This window comes from Periophthalmus magnuspinnatus, chromosome 17 (genome assembly GCF_009829125.3).
Source record: "Periophthalmus magnuspinnatus isolate fPerMag1 chromosome 17, fPerMag1.2.pri, whole genome shotgun sequence".
NCBI classification, from domain to species: domain Eukaryota; kingdom Metazoa; phylum Chordata; class Actinopteri; order Gobiiformes; family Gobiidae; genus Periophthalmus; species Periophthalmus magnuspinnatus.
Window position 1 is genome coordinate 23,707,700 of NC_047142.1, and position 24,451 is coordinate 23,732,150.

Genomic DNA, 24,451 nt, shown 5'->3' on the forward strand with positions numbered 1-24,451 from the left:
TTTGAAGTACATAATGGATCATTTAAGTATAAAATTAAATTTCTTTCCAATTGGTATTTCAATATTTGCTAAACCAGCGGTATGAGTGGGAAGGGGCATTACTTTGCTTAGCTTAGGAATCCTGTCAATCAATTCTGTTGCTAACACTAGCGGGAGTAACCTCTGGGAAAGAAGGCGCCTGATTTATTTGTTATTAATGTACATACCTTAATTTATGGACACAATAGAGAAATAAAAATGCCAGGATCATGTAGAGCAGGTTAAAACAAACATTCTAACACCAAAATAATGAGCCTGACAGCAGCGGTTAGGGAAAGAGGGGCGACAGTTATTCAATAGAAAGTGAATCGAGTGAGTCACTGGAGCCGGAAGCATGTCCATGCTCTCTTCCTATTCGGAATACAGTGGCTAGCAGGTTAGCTATGTCCATTTATATATACAGTTTACGGTTACACTGGAATACTGCTAACTAACTCATGTCAACAAACTATATGGGACATTCACTAATTTGCTTTATCTCACCTGGGAATATTAATAATAACAATTTACTAACAATAAGGCTAGTAGTTTGGTTGTTGAAAACTTGAAAAGGTCAAAGTTAACTCATGTACGTGCGGAGAAAACAAAATGTAGCTCCATTTTCAGGCACCACTAACTTCATATGTTTACAGCATTTGCCAGTAGCTAAATAATCCCATTCATTTCTGTTCCTCTCAAATTCAATATTAACTGTGCTGCATACAAATATCAACAAATCCTATTTCGAAACACCCAGCTACCTCATTTACCTTACAAAAGAAAAATCAACCATAGCCTGCATGTATTCCTTGTGGAGTATTTAGTACATTGGATTTAACAAGGACTTTGACAGATGGGGTTAATAATACAGGTCACATTTAGCTGTGCAGTTGCTCAATTAGGGGCGATGCTCTTATGTATTGTCAAAACTCCAACATAATTAGTCCTCACCTATGTATCAGGTTTCTGTAGTTGTAATGGTCTGAACAGCAATGTTAGTGCAAGCTTGATCTTTAAAAAATAACAGTGGAAATGGGTCTTTAGAGAAATAATGGTGCATGTTTATCCGGTGTGTTTTTTTTTAAGATAATGGGATTTGTATATTTGAAAAACTGTAATATTTTGTTTTAAAATGGCTCTTGAATCTCAAATTGTGTGGTAGCATAAATATATCTTCATTTTTACTTGGGATTAAAACAGCAAATTATAACAGGCACAAACCCAGACACATATTTTGGAAATGACTGCTAATGTGGGTGTTAATATGACTGTGTATTATTTAATCCAATAATAATGAATACAAAATAGGTAATCCATTTCCTCAATCATCACTCCAAAAATAAAACAAAACCCAGAAAGAACCATTCATTCTACATTTGCAAGCGGTTTATAATTAAGTTCTGTCAATAATTCACAACTGATATAGTCATATATAGTAGGAGGGTTTTATTTCATAAACCCAATCTCAAAAATGCCTCAGACAGTCTGGACTTCCACAAAGGGAAATATAGATTAAGTTTGAACTATAGGTGATGGTAGAACTGGACAGTTTCCAAATGACTGTGAGTAAACAGTGTAATTGGCATACACTCTGTTTTAAGTAGAAACTTCTTTTTTGCTTTTCTGTTGAACTGTCAAATTTTTGATGTGCTGTAAGGGCTGAATGGCAAATATCTTCATCCAGCGGCTGACATTCTGCACTGTATATGCTCTTTTGTGAATAAAATTGTCTCATACTTTTGAATTGTATCCAATTTCACACTTTCTCTCAACTTTCCTCCCAAATGGATATATACAATATATATTGTGTGGTCTTCTTGTAAAAGATGCAGAACTTTTAAGTCTATCCACACTGTTTTATATTCACAAGGGCATTGTAAAAAGCATCTTCGATTTGCAGCTTGAATACTTTGTTTCCGCTTGAATCCTTCTCTTAAAGAAGATCTATCCACACATCAGATTACTCAGACCTTATAGATCAATTGATTCCTGGGAACAGTGTAACAAACCAACCAGCAGCATCATTCTCATGGCCCACTGACTCCACAGCTTAAGCCGCTTAGCCGCCTTTTTCTAATGCACCACAACATACAGTTTAAACCTCTTAAAGCTCATCATGGTGTGAGGAGGGGCAATTCAAAATGTCAACTTTTGTCCAATAATAGTATCAGGTGATGACCTCTGACCTCTTTGGGTGGCGATGACAGTGATGTTGTGCCAGTGCTCGCGTTCCCGATCCAATTCAACCGCCGTGGTGATCAGGCCTGTGTCCGGCGTGATACGAAAAACCGCCTCCGAGTCCGACTGAGGATCAATGGAGAACCTAAAGAGTGTGGGAGAAAGATATTTAAATAATAAGTAGAAAGGAAAATAAATAAGAAGGAGCCTGCAGAGTTGGCAATGGGGAGTGGAGTGGAAAAGACAGTGAGGGCAAGTGTGTTAGGGAGTGATAAGCAAGTAGAATTCAAATTCAAATGGCCAAAGAATTAATATAGTAAGATTATCAGAGTAGATAGGAGCTTGTTTTGAAGTCCCCTTGATTATCTGAATATCTCCATACTATCGTTCCAAACCACACAAGCACTCCTAGCACTTTTAGACAGTGTTAATTGGGATATCCTTACTCTGAGACTGATAGAGACTAAACGCACTGACTCGCTCTTTCTCTCATTCAGATCACAACTCAATACATTCTAACTCCTGATTGTGCCGTTGCAGCCCGGATCAAAGGAAAACTGAGATGGCTTTCAATTATTTGCAGTTATCTTGGAGCTTATTTATTATCATGTCAAAGCTGGAGAATGCCTTAAAGGAGCTGTTTTTGACTTTCAAATATAGAAACCAAATCAGTGTCAGCAGGAAGGAGTAAAGGCATCCGAACATGAACGTGCAGAATGTGTGATGTTCTTCTGCAAATACAAACTACTTTGTTCCTATGCTGCTGGTACAGTTTATGATAATAGACACATGGAAAAGTAGTAAAGAAGAGAGGCTGAAACAACTCACAACAATAAATATGATTTGTGCCAAAAATGTGATGTTATAGAAGCACATCCATCAGGACATCCAGCGCTCTGCCTCTGACTACAATATCACTGCAAAGATTTTTGAAAAGCAATAATAACACATTTTGATATTTAGGAAAATATTAATCTGTGGCTTAAGTTTGTGTACAGACCATGCATACCAAAGTTATTGTTGTCTTAGAGGAGCTGTGTCATTTTTTTCATGTAATAAAGCAAAATTAGATTTCCCCCAGTACAGAAATATTGTAAAAGTAGCTCTCATGGTCAAAATAAGACTACGGGTGCTGAATGCATCTAATTGTAAAGCATTTTATCATCTGCGGACCAGGAAGTATGCTTGTTAGTTGTCATTAGCATTGCCATGATGACGTTATACTCATCACTTCTGAAGGATTAGATTGATAAGTGCGCATTATGAAAGTGAGGAACAACTTTGGAATGCTGCAAACCAATAAGTTTTCCCACTGTAAAAAAAAAAAAAAATCTCCTCTTTAAACAGGGGGGGTGTTTGTCCACTGATTCGAATGTTGGAGGCTGGCCTGCTCGCAATATAACATCATTGGTAGAGCGGTCAGATCCACGGACTCACAGGTTGGGAGTGCGATCACAATGCTGTTATTCTGTACTTGGGCAAGACACTTTACTCATTGTCTGTGTACACTGGTTTATGAATGTGTGTGTGAATGGGTGAGTGGTTCCTTGATGTAAAGAGCTTTGAGAGCCTTGAAGGTACAAAGCACTTCTTCGAGGTTTGCAACAACAAATCAGCAGCTACAATCCAATTCTGTATACAGGAATCTAACTCATTTTATGCCCTACCACATCCTATTTGCAACCTAGCAATCTTCCTGCGAGGTGCATGCCCAGACCATATCACTTGGGCTCTCTGTATCTCTAAAAACATCACACACATACTGTATCATTGATGTCCTCATTTAAAAACATATCCTTGCCACTCCCCAAGAGGAGCTCAGCGTCAGCTCTGCCTCTTGTCCCCAATGTTCCCATCTCTAAAGAACTTTATCCACACAGAATATAAAACAGAGTAGGGATGGGGCAAGATCTTGTGTCACAAGACTGTGCACACAGATTTAGAATAATCTTGACATTTTTTTCCCCCATGATGTGGTAAAGTTTGGTGCGAACAGTCTTCCGTCATAAACCTGTCCATAATTGTTGCATTTTGATTGATTCATGCATGTTTGAATTATTCCGTATTGTTCTGCATTTGAGGCTTGAGTGCTCAGATCATTTCTGTCCTTTTATCTACACCCACTGCTCTGCATTAACCTGATAACTGAAAAAATAAAACTGCTGAGTCTATGTTGCATAAATGAAAATCTGCTGCTTGTTTCTCTCTCATTTCTGCAGTTCTGAACTGGAAGCCAGTGGACGTGTTTTTGATTGAGCCGTTTTAGATCAATAGTGCCGTTTATAATGAACAAAATCTAAAGTAAAAATCTATGTATATTAAAGTTTTATTACTAAACACCTGAAAAAGTACAAGATGTATTCTTTAAAGAAAATAAATAAAACCTGGTGAGGTTGAAATTGTAAACTGAATTACACAATATATTTACAATAACTTATGTCAAAATCTCTCACTGCGTCTTGTCCCATTCCTAAAACAGAGAGTGATGATTTGTACCTGATGTTGTTGGTCAGTCCCGTGTCAGGGTCGATGGCGCTCACTCTGCCCACAGTGCATGCTGGGGGGCAGTTCTCAGACACGTCCATGAGATATCTGGACCTGGAGAACTTGGGGGGCTCGTCTGCGTCCAGCACTGCCACGCGCACTGTGGCCCGGTCCTTAAAGGCGCCCAGGCGGAGAAATCGAGGGTCCACAATTGGGTTCATGACCTCCACCGAGAAAGAGTACGAGCTCCGGCTCTCATAATCCACAGGCTGGAGATGGAAAGAGACACAATCTCTAAACTGAACAATTTTGAGTTTGAATTTACATGATTATACACACATACAACTGAACTGTAACAACTATATTAAGCAATAAAACATAATTTTGGCATGTTCACTGTCATTTTTGGCATTATTGGATACACCCTGGTGCACATCTAATTTATGGTCTGTTACTAACTAAATATTATATCTATGAAGTCCAGATACTACACACTATTAGAAGAGCTTTATGGTAAAGGTTACTATTTGCTCATATTTGTGGGTTGCTGGTTGTTTTTTATTAGATCCTCATTTGGACTTGCATAGTTTTGATCAAAATTTTAAACACTACAATGGGCCAAAGATGGTTACAACCTGGATAATGACATGTCTGTTCAATTAATATTTCAGTTAGTGTCTGTGTAACCCTTCAGTCCAGGTCTGATCCATAGTAAAAGCCAAAGGTAAATCTGTCAACTGGACAAAAAAGTTGTAGGAGTGAAGACATTTTGCTGCTCAGCCAAGCCTCTTCTTCAGTTCTGGTCAGATTGCTGGTGGACACTGCTTATGGAGTGGCTGTTTAGTTTCTCCAACGTAACGCTCACTGCAGTCTTCACTACACTGGAGAAACTAAACAGCCACTCCATAAGATAATGTACCAACACCGTGGTGAGACCTCCTCTGGACCCCAGTCCATCGTACATCTCCATTTTAAAGGTAGTGAGGTGCAAATCTTAGCCAGAGAAAAGAAATGGCTTGAGAGGCAAGTTAAAGAAGCAGTTTTTGTTAGGAAAGACAATCCTTCCTTGAACAGGAATGGGGGTCTTAGACACCACCTTTCCCCCATATATAACTCCATCATCAGACCCAAAGCAAACAAAGGAAACAAAGAGAACAATAGAGCTATTCAATAGGTCCACTAAGGTTGAATGTAGGCCATTAAGACTGAAACTGTAAAAATAACTGTTTACAGTTTCAATGTAGTTAGCTCATCCCTTCAGATATTAGTCTGAAGGGATGTTAGTAGATATTATCCAGTGTCCACCAGCAATCTGACCAGAACTGAAGAAACGTCTTGGATGAGCAGCAAAACGTGTTTACTCCTACTGGTGCTGGTGCTTTTACATTTATACTGCCTTGAAAGTGAACACACGATACACAGGGAGGGCTCCATAGTTGCTGAAAAACCCATAAATCCTTATTTACTTTACATTAAAAATGTCTGTAAAACAGCATGGCAAACCATTTCATTGTGTTCATTTATTTCTTACGTCTAACAAATGCCATTTCACTGATTGACACTTGCTTTCACTGACACATGCGTTAAAAGATATATAAAAAAAAAACAGTGAAGTCAGAGGCTTGGAAGTCGTGAGAGAAGCAGGAATTTATGCAAATGTGCCACTTTCTCTGAGATGTAATGATGTTTTGTGCTTTGGACCCGTTCCCATCCTAATGACTGCTAGATTAGATATCAAAGACAAACTCTAAATTATGAATGACTTCAATAAAACATAATTCCACAGTTGTGAAGTGGTCACATCCAAAATGAGCAGTCACAGAGCGCGGGTACCTTACATAGTGGGACTCTGGGGGTTTGGGTGCAAAGGGAGGAATGTCGGTATGGAGAGAGCTTGTGTGAAGCGCGGATAAGACATTCATGAGGTGTTGATGTTGCCGCATAGCCAAAGAGATTTTTGATGCTCGCCTGGTTGAAAGGATTGTTGGATTGTTTGAGTATTGCTTTGACACAGCAGCAGACACTTGGAGTTTCTGACAACATGTTAAAAGGCGCGATACACGGCTGCAGCTGTGTACAGGGATGCTGCTGAGTGAGCTAGTGCTGCTTTGGTATGAGCTGTGTAAAATGTGGTGCATTGTGTTAATATAGTGCTCTATAGAACAAGTCACAAAAATACAGCAGTCACTGCTGAGGAAGAATTATATATAGAATACAAATGAATACAAACATAATCTGAAATGTTGCAGTTAATGCAAGGAGTGGCTACAAATGTATAGATTCAAATTCAGTAAAAATCTGATAAACATGCTAACGTTGGCACTTGCTATACGGTAGATACAGTAGACTGGAACTTCATTTTGACAGCTAGTCGTGATGCCTTCTCAATTCAGAATCTTTCCCAAATGCTAGCTTTTTCTTTTTGCTTATAACTGTCACATTTTGAGAATTTCTAAAGCCAGTTTCTGGTGAGTGGTTCTCTGACATAAGAGTGTGGCCTGTGAGAGTCAGGGCGGCTCATTGGTATCCAGCTGATGCAGCTTAGAGAGGATCCAGGATCCGGAGCGGTGCAGTCTACTGCACATGTGTGTCTGCACACACTGAATACCATCAGCCTTTGGAGCTGTGCAGTTGGCACTACGATTGTAGAGGTGTTTTGTTACGTGTGTGTCACAAGAACTATGTTAGAGTTTCATGAAGAAGAAGCAGAACTTGTTCGTTCCTGTTCAAGTCAAGAATGGAGTAGATGGCCATGTGTCCTAATGCCAACACACTATTTGCATAATCGTGTCTTTGCCAACTACAATATTGAAAACAAAAATGAGGTGCCATTTATCATGCAAAGGCTTCATTTAAAATTGTCTCAATCACCATGGAGACCCTGTTGTCACCATGGAGATAGCCTGCTTAGAGCCACATTAAAACTCCTCTGTGTATGTGCTTGAAAGAAGGTGGGCAGATTTCATTTAGTACGGGGCTGGGGCCCAGGTGATTGTACATAACTGTGGTGTGATGAAGTCTATTTGTCTGAGTCGTCTACAGTCTCCTCCCTCCAGCCTCTGAGCGCTCTGCCAACATGTTAGTGAGCAGAGGGCGAATGTTCAAGCATATTTACACTTCCTCACTCACTGAGGCATGAGGCACATAAACCAGAGTTGATTTGATTTTGGAAAAGCAACCTGTTTGTGTGTAGTGTGGATCTACTTTTGTGCTGGGAGCACAATTACAAGTGCTTCTTTTGAGTCTACGTCTTTAGATGTTCAGTGTGCCCTTAAAGTGAGCATGACTGGCAGAGAGAACAATGTTAGAGTGGGGATAAATAGGATTCCTGGCTACGGCGAGAATCTGCTGTCAGATTCAAACAGGGGAAAATCATTCCGAGGATCCCAGCAGCAGTGGGAATATTGATATCCTCTTGCTCGCCTTTTCTGCCTTTTTCTGATCTCTCTTTTTTTCTATCTCCTTCCCTTGCAGCAGTAAACTACTTTACAGAAAATCAGCACTTTTAGAATAGCTGAAGATTGATTAAGAATCATGGCAAGAAAGGTGAATTGAGATACATGGGGATGCTTCCAGTTGAGGTAATATTTCTGCTGAGAAATAAATAACCAGAGTACAAGCATGGGGCGGTGGAGCCATGTGGGGGGTGTGGAGTATGGATGAGGTGAGTTCAAACATAGTGCCTATTACAGACAGTGAGAGGATGTATCTGAGGAGGTGAGTTGCCGCCTCCACTGGGAACAGACACTCATCACCGCAGCCCCTCCAACACATAAGACCTCCTCACACCCCAACTCGCCCCACCCCACAGTCCATCACTCAGGACCAGCCACGACCACAGACATCTGTAACTGCAGCCTGTGGCAAACATAAACACTCCCCTCTCTGTCACATAGCTGCCATTTTCACAGTAATGTAATGTTTTTCCATGTTTTACTGCCATGTCGAATATACAAGTGGTGTTGACACAAAATCAATGTTTATAGCAAATAGCAATTCATTTTCTATCTCTTATTTGGGTCATTGGCAACACGCAGGTGAACTGTGTCATCTATCTCCTCCTCCGCCACAGTCTAACTATGAAACATGGAATGAAAACATATGCATTTTGTAAGGTATATCAATCAATATTCCATTACTCGGCTTTGCAACTTAAAAAAGTACCTCTCTTGTGGGTTATTTCTGAAAAGGTCAGTACAACATAATGTATTAATGTAATGTATCCCAGAAATTAAGAAAAACAAGTTGTTAAAATGTTGTTCCCCTTGTTGTTATGGTAATTGTTAAAGATTTAAAATGACGAGGGAATTTATTAATTAGGACAGGCTGCATTTCTTTTAGCTGATCCCTTTGAATTGGTTATAATAATGGTGTATAATTTTCAGCCAATCACATTGATTTGTGATTTGTAATCTTCTGACACCCTACAAATTAAGCTACTCATTAAGTAATCAAACAAATTACAAATGAGAACTGATAGTGGGTCCAAGCTAAAGCAGTAGATCATTCATTTTGGCCTTTTCTTTACACTCACACAAACCCACACGCTCCACAAGTGCCACCTTCTGCTGTCCCGCGCCCACTGCTTTTTCAAACTCTAATTCTCTGTGTACTTTCCCTTTTAAATTCACTGCACAGTTAGCAGAAATTAATTGGCTAACCTGCACGCTAGACTGGTGATACATAATACACAGCTCCAAGCGAGGGAGGGAGTGTGTTTGTGAGTCGTAGCAGAAAACACAAAGCCTTCTGGGTAATGCTTGCAGTCGCTCAGAAGGTGCAGCGCGCGTTAGATCTCTGCATGAATAGGGAAAAGTTTTGAGGGTATCCAAAACTGTACAGGGAACAACTGGGTTTTGTGGGATGTAGTGTCTTCACTTTAGTTGAATAAAAAACTGCACATAACATATGCACATGGCATTAACATTTTCGACAAATTATAATTCTGGGTGTAAAAATGGTGATTGTAACAGTAAAAGTAGCCTAAAAAGCATTTTTACTGTCTTAAAAATGTGAAAAACAGAATTCATTTTAAACTGCTGGAAGCAGTCCAAACTTTTTCAGGACACTGGTAATAACAACTATCCAGCTAACTGCACAACAGTGTTACTTCTTGGTTTGTAGTTGATGAAATAAAATAGCACACAATGTTCTTAACATTAACATTATAGCTGTACTGGGGAAAAGCAAATAACCAACTACATGGATTGGGTACAGTCTCTTTAAGCAATGTGCTCAATAACTGGATAGATGGGGGTTCAATTCCCATCCAGACCTTGTGCAAACTGTGTTCTTGGTGAAGGCGCTCACATTCACTTCCAGCATATGCCTACATAAAAAAGCGTCCCATATTGCTGAACTGGATAGCATAGTGACCCAGTGGCCTAGTAGCTACTAATAGCAGTAACAAAGTAATATAGAAATAGTTATAATCTAGCAGCAGATGGCCTCAAATTTTCTTTTTAAGATAATGCCAAGCTTGGACAAATGAATAGGTTTTATACATCTTCCGACCAATGCTTTCTAAATCAAGATCACATCACATTTCACTGATTACAAGCACAGCCCAAGACACTCTGCCAACCAGCGCCACAGAACATCTGAAAAACAAACACACATCTAAATCTCGCTTTCACTTTGTTCTCTCTCAACTGCCTTCTGTCTCCAGATGTCCATGTCTTCTGGTCCTGGCTATAGTCAAGAAGACACCCGCCCCTCTTTCCCCATTCCCTTCTTTTTCCACTCTTTTCTTCCGCTCTGTCTATCCCCTCCGAGCAGATTAGCGCAATCTCTCCTCCGTGTGAGAAAACAAACACAGATAATCCCGGGCGAGCTGCTGGCGTGTGACCGAGGATTAGCCGAGCGTTTTAAGTGAGAGCATATGGAAATAATAACAGCAAAAAACTGACACATGCGCATGCTAGCTTGTCCCTCAGGTAAGAGGGGAAACTGAAAGGAGAGCAAATAGCAGGCTTACACTGCTCACGGCACCCACAGAAAACATCCCAAAACCTGATTTGTATTAATGATGTTATGACATGCCTGCTGTTGCGTCTAGTGATCCTATTTTCTATTATACGCAGTTTTAGAGGCGCAGCACCTTTGTAATGGGCTGTTGTCATCCGGTAGCTAAGTGGTTTCGAGGAGACGAATGAAGTTTTTCCAACTGTCTTTGGAGTAATCACCCTTTTCTAATGTTGTATTATTAACACTTAACTGCCCATTGAGCACGTAAGAACGGAGAACATGAGCCTGTAATTGAAAGTGGAAATGCCTGATACAAGGGATATTTATTACGCATAGCATCTGATGAGTTTGGAAAAGAAAGGTGACATGAGAATTTATGCTAAATCTAAAGTCATGTTTTGGATCATTCTCTGGATAATTATGAGATTTGCTCTTAGGAGGAAAAAAACAAGAAAATGTAAGTAAACACCACAGAGTAAAGCAGGATATGTTGCAGGACTTTAAAATGCATGGCGCACTACATGGCATATAGCAATCCCAGTGACCTAGTGGTGCTAAATGTGGCTCTGCAGTTGGCAAAGCATCACTTTACTGCCTCTTAATACGCAAAACTCTTATACCCCAATCACAGTCAAATCAGAGGGAGACTTACAATCACTGTAAGAATGAGACTGGAAACAAACTGTCAATCAAACTGATTATAGCACTGAGAATAGGCTGGCATGGTATGGCTGACCAATCACTGCTATGATTTTAGTACACTTCAAGTAAAACCGTTTTTACCCTGGAAACAAAATTCTGAGGAAAGTAATATTTCTACTAGCCTCCAAAAATATGAAAATCTGATCAAGGAAGTAAAGAACTGAGGCATGATGTATTTGATGAGGATGCAATAAACTGGAAGAGTACAGTTTGAGAAAATATGTCCCTGCAGGCTTTGATACAGATTGTGGCGATGGTAAGGTAATGGAAAGACTGAGGTGGCTGATGTTTCTGATGCTGCAGTAGAAATGGAGCAGAGGAGGGGGGCAAATGGTAGGTTGAGGGAAAGAGTGTGCAGTTATCAGGGGTGATTGATTTAATAGAGTGGGAAATGCGGTCTTTTTGACAGATACATTACATACAACACTGCTCATTTGCACACTGGTTTGATGCATTAAAAGCATAGCCATTTTGGTCAAATAAATAAATAAATAAATAAAATGTTGCCAGTCCTGCGTGGCTTTATTGTGATGATGTAGTGTAAAAAGAGCACACAGAATCTGCTCCACAGCTAGTCAACAGATCTGGTTTCAATTACTTTATTTTAGGGCCTATATTATACTATTTTCTGATCTATGTTATAATATTATTTCCTCGTCAAAAACATTCTCGGAGTTGTGTTTTGTTTCATCGATATATGTTTAACACACAAACCCTGCATATTTAGGCTGATTTTTTCTTTCAAACAGAAAACACTGCTCCACCTTGCGATGTCATGTAGTAATACAGGAAGTACTCCAATATGTTTTTGAGCTCCATACACCTTCAGTAGTTTCAGTCATTTGGATTATTTCAGCCATGGAATTGCCCATCTCTGCTGAATAAATGGTAAAAAGCAGCTGTTTACTGTAACTACCGTTACATGACATCACAAGGTAGAACACAGCATTTTGAGCTTTGGAGATGAAGACAGACTAATAATGCAGGATTACTTAAACATGAGTGAAAGAAACAAAACACAACTCTGGGTATGTTTTTCATGACGTAACAGCTTTATAACAATTGTGTGTAATATAGGCCCTTTAATATTGAAACTTTAAAACAACAAAGTGTTAAATAATAATTTGCTTGAGTCATATATTATAACTATATACCAAACAATAGCATATTATCCTATAGAAGCACAAGAAGTAAAAGAAGCAGACTAACCGACTCATTAATTAAAAATATGAATAGTATATTTACTTTATCTTGAAATACTAACTCACCATTGCGTTGGTGGTGACTGGACACTGCCTATACCTGGCCATAAGAGGGTGCCATTGCAACAGACTCACAGGGATTTACCTGTTCTTTCTGCATCTGGGAGCACATACCCCACTACAAAATCAATCTTTGTCCATGCAATCTAAGGCTAATTAAGGTGTGGCTATTATAAAAGTGTTACCAAAGTCAAACTGAGTGATTTTGGTACACATTCTCCAATGCTATTTTTTCCATTGACGCATTAGGCAGAATGAGGTTGGAGCCAAGCAGACAAGCTCCACACATGCAGACTGCTATGGCCCCCAGACACAGCACAGAGACACCATTGGCTGGGCCTGGCTTATATGTTTATGTGTTGACTTATTTGGACACGCAGCAGAAGGAAGAGATCAGACGGAGCAATAGCGCTGAAATGTGGAGAAAACAGAGCTGATTGAGAAAAAAGAGGAGGGTGGGATAGAGGGGGGCAGTAAGGAGAGAGAGGGATTTTCTTTTTTTCTTTTTTTATTGCTGGAGGTCTCTGTTGGGACTGACAGTAAAAAAAACCAAAACCATGATAAGCAGCAGGCAGCTCCTCTCTGCACCCACAAACTGTTAATGACCAAGCTGGTGTGGTGTCCCTGGATTACCCCTTTTTAAACTCAAACCATAATAGTTCGCCTCTGTGTTATTGCCAAACTCTATTTTGTCCATTTCACACTTTCCATACTTCCTTAAGTCTCCAATGCGCTGTTAACCGAGAGTGCTAACCCCCTCCCACCCATCTGACACATCAGATTGAGGTAAAGAGCGCCACAAGCATTTCCTAAGTCTGACTTAAATGAGCAATTGAGCCTGTGCAGTTCTTCTTCCCTCGCTCCCCACAGTTGAAGACACAGGAGATGCAAGGTCAAGTATGTGGTATTGACGCTCCCCTCTGCACGTATATTTTCTCGCTGCTTTCTATGTGTAGGTGTATTTTATAGAATGTGGGTATGCGTGTGATAGTGTGTGTATCTTTAGATCGCCGGTTAAACAGATTCAGCCCACAGCGGAGCGATGGCCAGCCAAGGTCAAGGCCAACTCAGTGGCAAGACAATTTGTTCCGCCCGGAAATCCTCCTTCCTCCCTGGGTCCACGGATCAGCTCATATACAAGATTGAAAAAGACATGGCTTCTTATGAGTTATTAGAGTGCACCATTACATGTTCTCGTTCTGTACATAAGAGCTCTTCATGCACAAATATAACTGTTTAGAATTTACATTGTAAGTCTCTCTTATTTTTATTTTCAGCTCTTTTTGCAGCCTTTTAAATAGATTTTTATCATAGGCGATAAAACTGTTACACTGAGCTGGCAATTCATTATTGTATGATTACATCAGTTCAGCAAAAATATAATTTCCTTGCACAGTCATTGTTTAATCTTCCAAATTCAGTGAAAAACAAGGAGCCACCATTTACTTCTCTCCTTTGTGTTTTTCGCCTATTATTCCTGCTGGGTTAGTCCAATTCCAACATAATTTGTGAGCATGAATATCAGTAGTGAGTATGGTACAACAACGCTATGATAAGATTACTTTACTATTATGAAGGAGACAGAAGTAGGCTGTCACGATAGCGAATCTTGAAATGCGATAAATTGCTGAAGTAAATATAGATGATAAACAATAATATTGAAACCAAACCGTAAAGCAGAATTATCCTCCAAAGAGTAGTCTAAATTTATATCACTGTTAAATATGTGAACTGCAATAAATAACAGAATGCAACAGTTTGTATCAATAATGAGTCAAATGAGTACAGAATTCAAATCATAGAAAAGAAAAACAATTTTGCCACTAGTACAAAGAAAAAATACTCACGATAAATACTCACTCCTAAAAATATTGTTTAATCATGACAGGCCTAACACTAAGCTTAAAAATGTATTGAATAACATTTTAATATACTATATACGTGTGGTTGTGGATCATCTTCCCTGAGGACTTTTCAGACGGTTTTGTGAGATCTAGTTTTGTACAGCAGAGCTAGAAGGTTGAGGGTTCAAGTCCAGGCCAGTGTGATAGCTTCAGTATTGCAAGATAAGGTCAATGCCTCCAGGAAAGTCAGTGCTTCCTGAGTACTTTCAGTATCTAACTTTGAAAATAGAAAGTGCTTTGTAGCAAAATAGAAACTTTAAAGGCCATTTATGCATAAACTAGGTATATGAGGTGTTGTTTTTCATTATTAAAGGTGCACAATTAAATTTTTTAGGTATTAGGGGGTATATCACTTGTCTCCATGGCGATGACAATAAAGGTGAGTTCAGTTGAAGGTTCCAAAGTGTGGCGTTAAATGTATCTATCTTGTATTTGCCTTTTCCACATCTGATCTGAAATTTGCCTTTGAGGCTCGTCTCTATAGAGATAGACAAGTTAAATGCCATATTGTAGAACATTAAAAGCAACACAAGAACATCTCCATAGAGGCAAACAATTGTGGCAGAAAAGTTACATATTGAACCTTTCACTATATACACATCATGGCCCGACTGTCACGGAGAAAGAACAAATATTACATACTCTCGTCTTAATAAATGTATGTAGCTCCAGCCATTGCTCCCTAAAGATGCTACTCTTCAAAGCCTTTTTGCTTGTTATTCATGCGACATCCATCTCTATCCTTTTACAAAGCCACTGAAACAAGGCCTATGCCACATGAATATGCAACACTGCCCTCGCTTTACATTCAAGAACCAAGGACCAAGCCTCAAGTTACCTGTTCAAATTCATTTAATACTTCACTCCATGCTATTTAATCTATTTCACTTTAACTTGTGTTGAGGGATTACTATCGTCTTCAAAAATACTGCAAAATTGGACCTGTTTGGTGAGACACTAATTGTATGCTTTTCTCCAGATGTGAACGTGAAGCCAGTGGGACGTGGATAGGGCTGCGAGGTGTTTACACAGTTTTTTTGACTTGTAATACTTACCTGTGATGTTTTGCCAGAAGCTGTGTGCATGTTAGAGTGATCGATCTGCTTTTAAAACACCGTCGGTTTCTATGTTTTGGCTGTGAACTCCTCACACCTCTAAACACATCTTCTAAATCCTCACCCGAATTTAAAAACGTCTTTCTTGTTTATCTTTCCGGATAGGCGCCCTGTCATTGCAGAGCTAATTTCTCTCCCTAACTGTCACCACTTATATCTTTCAAACACAACTTGTATCGGTGGACGATCTGGCTGTCTCTGCTTCTTAGGACCTTGTGTTTAGCTCTATCTTCCCTCTTCTTTCATGCTTGTAGGATGCGCTCTTCCTATCACTATTGTCACCCCTCTCACAGCGTATTCCCTTCAGTCTGCGGTGCATTTGCAAAAGCGCCTGTACACTTGTCTTAGGAAACAACATCACGAGTGTTGGCTGTGACATGTTTTAATGAATTCAACATGTCTGCAGTATATAGCCAGACTCTGCATTCTGCACAAGCTCAACTAAAATAGTCATGTCTGCAGCATCGTGCAAATAGAAATGCAATGAAAGTAAGATATTTTTCGAAGTGTCATGGTTTTAGTTCCTGGATATATTTTACATAACCCAAAGGAGCTATGGCAGTTGAAACCGGTACAGTATTGCGAGAAGTACAGTGCAGTTTTTAGCATTTTATTTTTTACAAGCAGACTGTGGCAAATATATATATTAGGAAACTTTAAAATCCCCAAACAGGCACAGTCCTCCAGCTAAGGTAGTCCTGAAAAAAACCCTCAAAAAACAAATGAAATACAGCATAGCAAATTGTATTCATCAGTTATATGTTAGCTAAATTCAACAGAAATAAATTCATGTAGCGCTTGCCAATAATTGTGTGCGTTTTCAGAGGCATCGTCAAAGAGTAGAATGTAGTATACAGAACATGTGCATTTTTTTTAGTTGGAACATCAAATTCACCCTTTGTTTTCTTTTGCTGTATGTGGGTGAACTTTAAAATTAGATTTGCTTTTCGCTTTGTTGCAAACCCCTGAGGTTCACTGCCAGAGTCAAAAATAAAAACATATTTGACTTGCTGTAATCTTGATAAAAAACATTCACAATTGACTGGCTGCAACAAGCTGCCTTTGATTGGATTTGTGCTCATGACAAATGGGAGAAAACATGTTACACAGTTTTTATTTCTGCAGTGAAATTAGACTTTGCAAATCGTAACAAATTAAGCCTACAGACCCAGAGGGGAGTTTAAATCTTACGCAATAAATCCATGATGAGTCACTGTAAAGCCAGATTAGAGCTGTCTGTGCCCTTAAGGTGACATCTTTTATCATTGTGTTACTGTACATGAACACTATGTACAGGTAAAAGCATTGTGAGAAAATCTACAGGGCTACAGTGCATCTTTTGTTAAATCTGTATAACTTTTTTTTTTTATATAGCCAAGCCAAAGAATGAGCTAGGAGACATTCTAACTTTGTAATAAGCAGTCACTGAGCAAAAAATGTCTTGCTTACAATTTGAAGATCTTACAGTTCTGGCAAAAAACTCTCTTGAGCCAAAGAAAACCTCTCACAAAAATAAGTAAATCCACTATTTAATTTGTTCTTTTAGCGGGCCTAGTCTAAGAGGAGCTAGTATCTGTGATCAAAATTTCTAAATGATATTGCACTGTTTGGTTGCTGTTGTGTGTTGCTCCCTAACAAAGCCTTTATGTTCATAAGGGACAGTGTATTCATGAGTTTCAGCTTCCTGTTATTCATGAGTTTCCCGAATAATGAAAAATGCAGGATCATTTCCATAGCAATTAATAAAATATTCTATCTTTTGAATGGGAAAAAGTCCTCAAGATGTTGCACATAACAGGAACGTGAAACCCATGAATAGGCGACATTTAGAGGATGTTTTTACCACTCAAAACATAACATTTAGTTTTAAATTGTTAATTGCTATGGCAGTGAGTCCTAAGTTTTCATCATTCTGAAATCTATGGATAGCAAATGAAACCCAGGTAACCTTAAAATACCTCATATAGACTACATTCATTACGATGACAAAGCTGAGATTAGAGCTGTCTGGGGTCTTTAGGGAGACGTGTGCCAGTATTGTTGATGTCAAATGAAAACAGACACACCGCCTACATGGGCCCTCCCCCTGATTAAGAGTGCTTTAAATTTGCTGCTTGATCCATGGGCCTTCTCCTCAGACAGACGCGTATACTTCAACAAGCCTTATAACACTAATGATCGTGTGTCAGCCTGCATCACCTCCACAGAGCACCCACACGGCTCCATACCAATGTGATTATTGAGGACGACGGGCTTCTTACACACTGACCCTTTGAAATTGAAACCAAGACTAACTCTGACAGCAACTATTATGTGAACAGAAAAGAAATATGGACAGATTCATATCTTTTATATTGTGTGGAAGCTTGCAATAGTCAAAACACTTCAACAACTGCCAGACATTTTCACTGTGAACGGACAAGAATAATTTGAAGCTGGGATGAGGTTTGTTTCTCATGGTAAATAAAAACTCTCTATGGCAAATGAAGCTGCCATGATAAGAATGTCTCTGTATCAAATATTAGTGTTATGATTTTTAGGCAAAGACAATGTAATGATTATTCACCATCCATGACACTACAACCAAACATTACAATAACACATTACTATTCCTCTAGCAGGTAGCCAGCTTTATGAACAATAAAGTAAACGTAATGTGGCATAAGCAATAAAAGCACTTTGCATTTCCGTCACTATTTTGGAGGAGATTTCTGCAAATAATAATAATAATACTGCATTAGTCTTATATAGTGCTTTTCCAGACGCTCAAAGTCGCTTTACAATTTCGTGCATTATTCATTCACTCCATACCCGGTGGTGGTAAGCTACTATTGTAATCAAAGCTGCCCTGAAGTACACTGACAAATGAGGCTACCAATCTGTGTCATCGCCCCCTCCGACCACTACCGGCACACACCACTTTCATACTAATGTGGGTGAAGTGTCTTGCCCAAGGACACAACAACACCACTGGCACCCCACTGTAGCACTTGATTTTCCCAGCCCCTCAGATTATATTGTGACCTGAAGAATCACAATTATTGAGCAGAATAATCTTGACATCTCTAAACCACTCCTATTACCTCATGCCAATCTGTAGCAGCCATACCCTGAGCTATTACAAACAGTCACACCTTGTACATTTGAACCAATTTTCTCAAACTATTGCCACACTATTTTAGCAGCTTATCAATTAGACTTACCCGCACAGGTCAGCCTTCACTGCCCTGATTTCACCTTTCACCTGCAGATGACTTTAGACCACTGAAATGACTGAGCTGAAATTGCAGTTGCTTATTATTTCTGCCCTGTACAGGAACTCAGAGAACAAATTAAACTACAGTAGGCCAATTTAATGATCATGTTTACCTATTTTTCAAGTCCCCAATAACAACATTTTCCATTGCTGCACCATAAACCGTTGTAATATTATGACTAATTAGTGTGTTTTAATTTTGCTTGTGCATTGTGTCGCAACTTCACAATGAAAACAAATACTGTTTACATAAATGGATAGATGTGGCTGAAGTAGAAGATCTTTATTGACCTCTCATGAGCTTAAACAACACGTTAAATTCATTTTTTTAAATGCGCAAAACATTCATATTACCTCCTCCTCATCATATGCTGCACTCCTGCCTTTCTCTGTAACTTCAGCCTTGCAGATTAGCATTCAGACATATATAATTTTCTGTATTTCTTGTGCTGCAGAGCTGAATACATATTTCTTTAAACAAGGTCACAAGTGAGTAGTGGTTCAAGTTCTTCTCATACTTATTCTGTGAATTGAATGTCAAAAATTTTGAATTTCATATAGTTTCAGATGCTGTGCTGACTGTCAGATGAAGCTAGTTGAGTTTTTAATCCTTTCACACAGCTTTGGTGAAAATGGCATTTATGGTGAAATGGAAACATCTGTCAGTTACACAGGCAGACCTTACAACATTTAAATAAGATTAAACTCATGCATGTCTTCTCTGATAAGTCAGTGATGGTACAGTAGGCCTTAACTGCCACTGGAACTACAGTATTTTCATATTGTTGCTAAGTAAAACTGATTTCATTCTGTAATAGATTCTTCACACACAGATGTGGGTCTAAACCAACAGCTAATGTTTACTTCCTTCTTCTCTTATCAGTCTGAATATAACTATTTCTTTTAGTGGAGCATTGAATAGCATATCTTTGGGTGACATATCCTTACTGTAATATTACCTTATTGTATTCTCACAGGTTCTCTGTCCCAGGACATTCATATTTTAGAAGTGTCAAATTTTACAATTCCACAGTGTCCCCCACTCAAAAGGACTGTGAGAGGTTTGATGTTCCCCGACCTTATTGAGTGTAATGACGGCCTCCTGGTTGACTGCAGTGATGTTGAAGGTGTCTCCAGATTCTCCATCCAGGATTGTGTAAACCAGGCGCGCATTCTCCCCCAAGTCTGCGTCTGTGGCTGAGATTCGGCCAATCTCTGCCCCTGGGATGGCCAGCTCTGAGACAGAGAAGGACCACGTACCTGTCAAGAGAGAAGAACAAGTCAGAAGTCATTTATTAACCGTACAGGTCAATAATATGTAAGTACAGTTTATAAGACTCTAACTTTATACTCTAAGGGTGTAAATGAGACAATCGCTTTAGTGGTGATATCAGTATAATTTGCACAAGCAGTAAAAGTAACAGTATCTCTAGCAATGGTGTTGGTAGCAGTTGTAGTTGAAATAATTTCAAAGGAAGTTGATTTTACAATGGATTAACTCTAGTCAAATACTCCATGCCTTTGATAAGCAGGCTGCATTTGTCAGCTAAGCATTTTATTTCCTAGTAATATTTTATAAGGCATGCTCCCAAGTGTGCTTAGCCAATATCTGCATGTTCAGTTCAGATAAAACTGTTTCATTTAATAGAAGATAAAAATAAAGACAGATACAAACTAGGGAACTGTTGATGGGCTATACAAGGGAATCTTAAAAACACAGGTATGAAACAGCATCAACAAGGGTTTCTTTGTTTAACTTGGAGCTTCTACACTTCTACTGTGGAGCATAATTAAACAGTACATTATGAAGACTTTGCTGGGGTTGTTATTTTACTATAAACAGTATGTGGCAGCAGGAAGCTTTTTTATGATAGATCTATTGGATATGATCAAGACAACAGTTGGCACATGCAGAAATGGTGTGGTTTACGGCCAAAGTCCATATTTCAATCTTACAGACAGAAATCCTTTTTCGTATACATGCAAGTACAAAGCAACTGACAGAGCAAGCCTGCATTCAAGTAAACAAAAACAACTCTACTCTGAATATGGCTTACAACAAAGTGGGAAAGTAACTGGGGCTCTAAATGGTGCATAAACACATCATAGTTTCCAGTGATCAAACTGTGTCTTTTTTATGTATGCAACAACAAAGATCATAACCACAAAACTAACAGCAGCAGTAACAGTGGGAAGTTACTGAATGGGTATGCACTGGTTTCATCTGGCTTTACTAGTTATCTATGTGTTTGTGTTCCTCCTGTTGTAAATGTACTGAGCCATGCATGCTATAAAAGTTTGATGATAAACCACATGTGCTTTGCAATTTTGAATTGCAAGAGTTGTGTCTCCCCAAACAATCAAATACTCTATATCAGTATGTAAGGCTCAAGAGTACACAAACTTTAAAAATACGATTCACTGGTACTACTACTTAAGACCACCAGACCTAAACTGTTTTGGACAGGATGTATGTGTAAGTATATCAACTCGCAACACTCAATTAACCTAACATGGCTTAGATCACTGGGAGATATACTCCCACTCAAAATTCAAACACCAGTTAATTAAATGAAACCAGTGTTTTTGGGGACATTACATTTGATTTCCCAGAGACAGATTTTAAACTAAAGCATAGCTACTGCTTGCCTAACCTTAACCTAAACCGTACCCTTAATCTAGTTTAATAGATATCTGAACTTTATACCATGTTTTTGATCTAATGATAAAGGATTTACATGAGGTTTATCTGATCTTCCGTTAATTTATTTTAATAGATTCTTTTTCCAGACCAAGGTTTAGTTTGTCTTCATAGAGTTTCAGCTGCTCACTAGCGGTCTTCCTCAGAGTGGTCACACGATGTTGCTGTGACATGTCCGTTCAGCTGATTTAAACAGGTTTTGGCGCCGTCTTCCTACCGGTGGAGGCAGGATGACAACGCCATCTGCAGACCGATTTCTTCAGGACAGCATCCCAAGTGTGTGAGCGTTTTTTACTCTCACACACTCGGGACACGTCACAGCAAAATCACCTGACCACTCTGAGGAAGAGCAGTCAATTCAATTTAATTAATCTTTATACTGGACTCACTGACCATTTGTAAAACAGACAAGGACAGTGACAGTACAAACAGTAAACATTTCTATTTTAAGACGACAACCATACCAGTGTCTCCACATCTTGGACTGGTAGCGGAATGCACTCTAATATTTGTAATTTACATCATGATTTAATTTTCAGCAAATAAAACTGTACATTAAAGGTCTTAGTATAGCCTGCAGAGTGTTCACTCATGCAATGACAAACATCTCAATCACATTAGTTCATCGCGGCCTCCCATAAAACGTCATTAAAACACCACCAGCAGCCTTTGCAGACTGGCTTTTTTGTAATGAGTCCAAAGGTGGGCAGTGTATAACGGTGTACTGTATGATTTAAACAATATCAACTTTACATCATCAGTAATAAGATGATTCATAGTATTCGCCTGAGCATACAACACTGTGTATTGTCTATAATACCATTGATACAGTCAGGTATGAAAACAAACTAAACCTTGGTCTGGAAAAAAATAATCTGTCAAAACAAGGATTTACGTCATTGGGACCTACCTCAAAAAATCAGGCCAACATGACAAGCGTATACAGTTTTTCCTCCCTACAATGTGAAAAATACATGCCCACACAGTGAAATAAAAACAGGTATAGTATCAGTGTTTGGCTGGTGTGCAGGATAGACGAGCTCTGTCATAGTCTTATCTGCATCCGCTGAAGGTAAAAGGGAATCAGATAGACCATGCACATGCACAAGGGAACAACGCACACAAACACATCATGCCGACATAATCAAAGATAGGTCGCTCTTCAACAAGACGCTATCACAGCCAGGCAACACGGAAAATCTGACAACATCACAGACCAAAAATCGTGAGGTAACTTCAGTTCACACACCAAAGTGACTGCACTCTTTGATACCGGCCCTTTTTATGAACGTATGATGTCCACCGGGGGGACTTCCTGTTAGTAATTACACTGCAATGCTACAACAATGCAATGGTATTCTAGTCTGGAACAGCAAAAGTGAAATAGTAACCCTGTTGTGTGGCCCAGTGGTAGCTGTAGCACATCTGACCTTGGTTCCCATAACATACAACAACATACATATACCTACAACGTTAAAGGCCCTATATTACGCAAAATTGACTCTTGTGAGCTTCAAACCATGTAATAATGTTGTTACCTCATTAAAAACATATCTGATGCTGTGTTTTGTTTAATTCACACGCTTGACTAACCCTTTATTATTAGTCTGTCTATATGTCCAAAGCTGAAAATGCTCTATTCTACCTTGTGATGTCATCAAGCAATGATTCTAGTGAAGGTGTGTGGAGTTTAAAAACGCACTGGAGCACTTCCTGTATTACCACATGACATCACAAGGAGGAACAGAGTGTTTTCCGTTTGAGAGGAGAAGTCAGCCAGTCAGAAAATAGCATAATATGGGCCCTTTAAATGTCAATATGGCTGACTGATGCTAAATAATAACCAGCGTATCCACTCTCTAGATCTGTGGTTTTCATTGCTAAACCCACAGATGGAACACAATGCACAGAACATTAGCAGTGGGCAGAGTATTATTAAACGCTCATTTTAGAGTCAGTATCACACTGATCCCACACCCACGAGAGATCACACAAAGGGTAATTATCATACACTTTTACACAGCCAAATTCTACATAGATAAGAATCCCTTTGTAGAGTTCAGCACAAACAGAAAGAGATAAGACATAGCCTCTAATGAAACGCGCTTGATTCACTGACGATTTTGACTGCGCTGTTTACCTGGCCGTTTTGTGTCATTTGCCGGTTTATTATCTGTGAAGAATTCTCTATACAGACGCCTCACAAATCACATTTATTAGTTGTTTAATAGCTTCCTTCCCCGTTAGAAGATGCCACTGTTACAGCTCTGAACACGCTGGCTCAACTCTCAAAGGGGATTGCATAACAACAACACACTGACATTGAAATGATATTTGTTTTTCATAGTTACACAAATTTGAGCTTCTAGATGCTTGCGTTGTCGTCTTATGTCACATTGTAGTCTGGAAGTGTGGCTATTGCTAGGCTGACTGCTGGTCCTATGGTTGTAAAAAGGCCTCTTATTGGTCCCATTACAGTTAGCTGCTCTCCAGGCTGCTCTTTACCAACTCCTATTTTTACTTTGCCACATTTACCTCCTGTCGGTTTCCCCTCTCAAGTGCTTTCAGAGCTATTTACTCCAGGTTTCTCTGTGTGATGCTCTCCAGGAGGGGCCCCTACTGTTCCACACAGCACTGTACAAATGTAAAGGGAAGGATCATTTAAATGCACTTACTGTAAAGGCCAAACTTAAAGACTAGTTCATAGGGGAAGATAATTGTTATTTATAGTCACTGAAGCCTTTTGCAACACCATTTATTTGTATTTTTCTATTTTAACAAGGTTGGTTCAGTGTTACTTATACTATATCATAGTATCTGAGCAAGTAATGGACTGCTAACATGCGCCTGGCGAGTTTTGAAAA

At 39.2% G+C, this 24,451-nt stretch overlaps 1 protein-coding gene across 1 annotated transcript in view; it reads right to left on the minus strand.

The window, feature by feature from the left end:
* Positions 1–24,451, minus strand: part of LOC117385252 (cadherin-24) — a 104,449-nt gene that overhangs the window by 13,933 nt on the left and 66,065 nt on the right. Inside the window, exons 5-7 of the mRNA XM_033982523.2 lie at positions 19,965–20,146; positions 4,693–4,949; positions 2,205–2,341 (exon numbers count right to left, since the gene is read on the minus strand). Coding sequence (XP_033838414.2) covers positions 2,205–2,341; positions 4,693–4,949; positions 19,965–20,146 — 576 coding nt within the window. The remainder of the gene's footprint in view (positions 1–2,204; positions 2,342–4,692; positions 4,950–19,964; positions 20,147–24,451) is intronic.